The following is a 5,770-nucleotide window of genomic DNA, read 5'->3' on the forward strand; positions in this document are numbered from 1 at the left end:
AATAAAATTTTTTATATTTATCAAGATTATTAAATTTCATCAACATTTATTGTCTATTAAATACAATTTTTATTATATATATTTATTATATATTTATTATATATTTTATTGATTGTAACATTAACAATTCAATATATTTTAAGATTTTTGAATATTTAACTAATTTCTTTTCACATGATATAAATTAATTATTGGACGAGATCAGAAATCTCTCTTCTTTGAATACTAACATATACTATAGCGGATATCTTGCGATATTTTTAAGAATCTTAAGTGTTAAAAGGCAATTAAATTATTGTTAAATTATTAGATTGTGACTATTTGCATTTATAAATATATAAAAATTTATAGCAGGCATACTGAAATCCGCAAGCTATAAACGAATTTCTTTTGTTGTTTTGCAGAATAATTTCTGTATGTATTAGAGTCTGTCAATAATACATATATTATAATTAATAAGTTAATGTAAATTAATATATAGTTATTTTTATTTAATTTTTTAAATGTGAATTAACAATTAACAATACATATTATTAACAAGGATATACTTAAATATTAATTGTTAAATAATAATTAATAAAGATAATATGTCAATTTTGATCGATATTTATTTTTTTGTTTCATAATTAAAAAAAGTACTATCTGTGTGTTCAAACATAAAAAAAATTATCTCAATCAATTAATTTTAGATATATTTTTTATATTTTTTTGAATTATTAAAAATAATCGAAAAAACGAAATAATAACTGGTTTTTAAATTATTATTTTATTTCTATTAATACTAATAATCCCTTTTGCGTTTAAATGTTCATTAGCAATTTCATTGCAGAATAAAAAATAATGCAATTGCAATGTTTTTAATTTTAATGCGTATATGCAATTGTTTTTGAAATTTATTTATATGCATGTATATTTAATCAAATCAAAAATATTTTCACTTTATATGCACATGAAATAAAATATTTAAAATATTATAATATTTGAAGAATAAAGTAAATCTCTATTTAAATTCAATTTTTTTAATTATATTTATAAAGATTTTATTTTCATTCATTTTTGTCTGTTGTTTTTAAAAAACGTTTTATATTTTGTTTTCGAAAATATAGAAAAGAAAATCTTTATTATTACATTTTATTTTCTTTATCTTTATTACATCTTTATTATTTAAGAGTGAATTTGTTGAAAATTATAACCAAAATAAAAGAGTTATAACAAAACAAAATATTAAAAATTTTTAATCAAAACGAATATCAAAAGACTTAATGCGTTTTTTGTGGAAAAGAAAATTAAATTCAATATAATACATGCAAAAATTAGATACATGAACAATGTATAAATATTAATGTGTCAAATTTATGTTATTATTATTCTTAGATATACTAAGAATAATAAGCAAATATCTAAATAATATTTGAAAATTATGTCAGAAGCTAGTCAGTATTTTTTGATTCCATAAAAACAGAAGCTATAATTTATTAATCTTTTTTTTTTTTTTCTTAAAATTATTTAAGAAATATATTTTTTGTTTATTTATAATGAATCAAGAATTTTTTATATTTATTTTAAAAAAAAAAATTTTAATAAAAATTATTATTTATTTATTTCAATATTTAAATTATTTCTGTCTTCTTTTTTATATTTTATTTATTTAATTGATCTGAAGTTATCCCTTTTTTCGTATATTTTTTCATTACTTTCCTAAATCAATATAGTAGTATATATTATATAGTATATAGTACTATATGTATAGTATATATATATATATATATAATATAGTAGTATATATTACATAAATTTGCGAACTATACGAGATATGAATTTTTATATAATTTAATAAGGATATATTTTATTCTTTAATAGATACATAAACTTATTAATAATAGTTTTATATTTCTGTTTGTATTTTAAGAAATTACATAAGTGAAATCACATGCAATGAACATATATGAGTAATTAATAAGGGCTTTCATCATATCATTATAATACAATGAAAAAAATTTTTATATATAAGATAGTTCACTTAAATATTTCTTCCAATTGTGATGAACAAAAATATTTTTTTATATATTAATTTGAATGATATCAAGAGATAAATTGCAAAGAATATATTTTCTCAAGATTACTTTGAAGATCATTAATATTTTTACATATAAATACATTTTTTTTATTGCATCATATAACTGATATTAAATACGTTTTACGTAAGATATGTAACCGATATGATCTTAAAATGATTTCTAATTTTTGAAAATTAAAATTAAATATGGAATTTATATATATGGAAATCGTAAGTATATAATATTCTTGATATTTTACCACATTAATGATTTTGAAAAAAAATGTATTTACATACTAAAAAAAATATGAAAAAAAATCAATAATTTAAAAAAAAATAATTTAAAAAAAATAATTTAAAAAAATAATATAATAATTAATAATAATTTAAAAAAAAAATTCTCTGCAATATATTAAATCAAAAAATTATTTAAATTTATCTTATTATAAAAATCGAAAGAAATTTTGAGAAATTACGTAGTTACTTATATAAAACTTTAAATTAACATATATGTATAGAAATATATATCTCAAATATATATATATAATATATGATATATAATATATAATATATATATATCTTTCAAAAACTATTCTAAAATATTACATAAAAGTTTTATAACATAAAATATATATTTGTATCTAATTTTAAACGCAAATTTCACTTGTGACTTTCATTTACAAGCAAGTAGTATTATACTCACAACAATAATATTTCATATTGGATGCAAAATACTGTGGTTTTTGACCAATTTGCAATTGTTTAACAAATAGAATTTGTCCAATGCGTAGAATTGTCATAATATTTGCAAAATTTTAATATTAATAAAAATATATACGTTCTTCGGAAATCAAATGAACAAGATACGAGAGAACTCACGAGAAAATGAAGAAATTTATCAGGCACAAATAGCAGTGATGTATCGATAAATATGTGAACCCTGGTAAGTTTTTTAATTTACATAATTTATTACATAATTAAATATAATTAGCATTTATAATTTATAACAATGTGATATCATATTAAATAAATAAATTTAAAAATAATAAGTAACGTAAATATAATTGAAACAATGAGAATCTGCTTTATAAATGAAAAAAAACATTTAATACTGTTTAAATTTGATTGGTTGTATTTTCATATATATTCTTTACCGCTAATTATGAAAATTAATTTTGAAACTATTCACAAGATAGTTTATAATAAAAAAAATTATTCTAATGGATTTAATCATAATTAACATTTATAAAAATAACGATATAAAAATAATTATAATCATAATTAATTAAATATCATATCATCATATTATAAGAAATTTAAATAATTTAATCGAATAAAATTTAATTTGATGAAACAAAATATATAAAATTTTTGATTTTTTATTATGATTAATATTTTTGATATTTTGGATATTCTATTAATGTAGAACATAAAGCATAAAATCTCATAAGATTTAAATCTATTTTGTATCCCATCACAAATTGAAACACATCACAAAATGAACTCATATTATCGATTTATTTATCGATATTGCAGATTTCGAATTATCGAAAAATGTTAGTCTAGATTATCAGTATAGTCTTTGTCTTGAATAAAGTTATTTGAGTTGACTAAAATTAGTGAAATAAATTGTTTCGAAATATAAAGAAATTAATTTATATATTGAAAATAATTCAATTTTTTTTTCTCAAAAAGTAAAATTTGAAAGCAATAGTATATAATGTGATTTAACGAGAAAAGTTATGTTTAAAATTATTATTTTATCTTACATGAATTTAATTAGTCGAATTATTATTACTATTTTCAATGTATTTAGTCAATATGTTACGAATGCATAGGTAAGATTATCTATTATTCAGTTTTTTCTATATTATTTGGATAAAATGAAAAAATTTAATGCCTAATTAAGTTTCACAGTATAACTTAGATGTTTTCTTTTTTCTCTTTCATTTTTTTTATTGGTCATCTTTTCCTTTGTCATATTGAGTGAATATAATGAGGAGTAAAATGCCACCATTTCGAAGGAAAAAATCTGGAAAATCTTTTCCTGTTAAAGTCTGTACATTGGATGCTGAATTGGAATTTAGTTTAGAGGTTAGTTTATTGCATTATTTGCATTATTTGTTCTGTTATTAAATATTTATATATATAAACATTTATTTTAAATGAATTCATAGTGGAGATCAACAGGAAGAGATCTTTTTGATTTAGTTTGTCGTACGATAGGATTAAGAGAAACATGGTACTTTGGACTTCAATATGAAGATGCTAAAGGATTTATATCTTGGTTAAAATTGGATAAAAAAGGTAAATTATTAAATAATTTTTTTAATTTTATAAAAATAAAATTATGTTTTAATAATATTATACTTTTATTTTAGTACAAGATCAATGTATTTCTCAACAACCTACAACACCTTTTATGTTTTTGGCAAAGTTTTATCCAGAAGATGTTGCTGAAGAATTGGTGCAAGAAGTAACCCAACATTTATTTTTTCTACAAGTGAAACAAGCTATTCTTTCAATGGATATTTATTGTCCACCAGAAGCATCTGTGTTATTAGCTTCTTATGCAGTACAAGCAAAGGTAATTATAACTTTTTTTAAAAAAATAATTTTTATTTATATTAATTTATATATGTTTTAAATATTTTAGTATGGAGACTATGATGAAGTTTCATACCGTCCAGGAATGCTTGCTAGCGAAGATTTATTACCACAAAGAGTTATTGATCAATATCAGATGACACCTGAAATGTGGGAGGATAGGATAAAAATTTGGTATGCTGATCATCGTGGGATGTCCAGAGATGAAGCAGAAATGGAATATCTGAAAATTGCTCAAGATCTTGATATGTATGGTGTAAATTATTTCCCTATTAGTGTAAGTAGTTTTCATGCGCGTAAAAAATATCTTTTATAATTAAAAACATTTTTATTGAATGATATTAATTATTAGAATAAAAAAGAGACTGATCTTTGGTTGGGAGTCACAGCCTTGGGATTAAATATTTACGAAAAGGAAAACAAATTGGCGCCAAAAACAACATTCACATGGTCAGAAATACGACATATCAGTTTTGATGACAAGAAGTTCGTAATAAAACCAGTGGAGAAAACATCGCCGAACTTCGTGTTCTTCTCGCAGAAAGTTAGGATGAATAAACTGGTAAAAAAACAATCAGATGTTGGCAGCTGGGTGAAGGGTTTGATAGCTTTAGGGTTCGACGAACAAAACAATGACAAAGCTGCTCACATATTATTTGTTAAGATTCTGGACCTGTGTATTGGCAACCACGATCTGTTTATGAGAAGACGCAAGCCTGATTCCATGGAAGTGCAGCAAATGAAAGCACAAGCCAAAGAAGAAAAATCAAGGTAGATTTTTATATATGTGCATACATATTTTAAAAATATTGCTTGAATTTTCTTTGTTTTCTCAAATATTTCCAATATAATACAATATATAAACATTATTTTCTTTTATGAATTAATTAAAAAATTAAAAAATAAATTAAAAAATTTTTTTAATTTGAATGGAGCTTATAAAATCAAATGCTTTACTAATATTTAAAAATGAAAAAATAAATTTTAAATATTGATTTAATAAATTATAAAAAATTTATTCGATAATTATATGCATGAAAAGTTTATATTTATCTTATTATAACAATATTCTAATGTATGTATATTTCTTTTTCTTTTTTTTTTTTT

General features: G+C 20.2%; 2 protein-coding genes across 5 annotated transcripts in view; one reads left to right on the top strand and one right to left on the bottom strand.

Annotated features, from left to right (window-relative positions):
* LOC102678478 (probable enoyl-CoA hydratase, mitochondrial) overlaps window positions 1-2,995 on the bottom strand; it is a 5,257-nt gene extending 2,262 nt beyond the window's left edge. The window contains exon 1 of the mRNA XM_006607301.2: window positions 2,760-2,995. Within this exon, the coding sequence (XP_006607364.1) occupies window positions 2,760-2,856 (97 nt within the window). The 5' untranslated portion in view covers window positions 2,857-2,995. The remainder of the gene's footprint in view (window positions 1-2,759) is intronic.
* Window positions 2,864-5,770, top strand: part of LOC102678602 (merlin) — a 4,603-nt gene continuing 1,696 nt past the window's right edge. Inside the window, exons 1-7 of one of the 4 annotated variants that reach the window (XM_006607304.2) lie at window positions 3,601-3,894; window positions 4,044-4,150; window positions 4,234-4,363; window positions 4,438-4,643; window positions 4,713-4,940; window positions 5,016-5,225; window positions 5,328-5,434. In XM_006607304.2, the coding sequence (XP_006607367.1) occupies window positions 4,052-4,150; window positions 4,234-4,363; window positions 4,438-4,643; window positions 4,713-4,940; window positions 5,016-5,225; window positions 5,328-5,434 (980 nt within the window). In that variant the 5' untranslated portion in view covers window positions 3,601-3,894; window positions 4,044-4,051. Of the gene's footprint in view, window positions 3,000-3,600; window positions 3,895-4,043; window positions 4,151-4,233; window positions 4,364-4,437; window positions 4,644-4,712; window positions 4,941-5,015; window positions 5,435-5,770 lie in introns of those variants that run through there. The other 3 variants (XM_006607303.2, XM_006607302.2, XM_031511105.1) reach the window with 3 other exon arrangements.

This window comes from Apis dorsata, unplaced genomic scaffold (assembly GCF_000469605.1).
Source record: "Apis dorsata unplaced genomic scaffold, Apis dorsata 1.3 scaffold_4, whole genome shotgun sequence".
NCBI classification, from domain to species: Eukaryota; Metazoa; Arthropoda; class Insecta; order Hymenoptera; family Apidae; genus Apis; species Apis dorsata.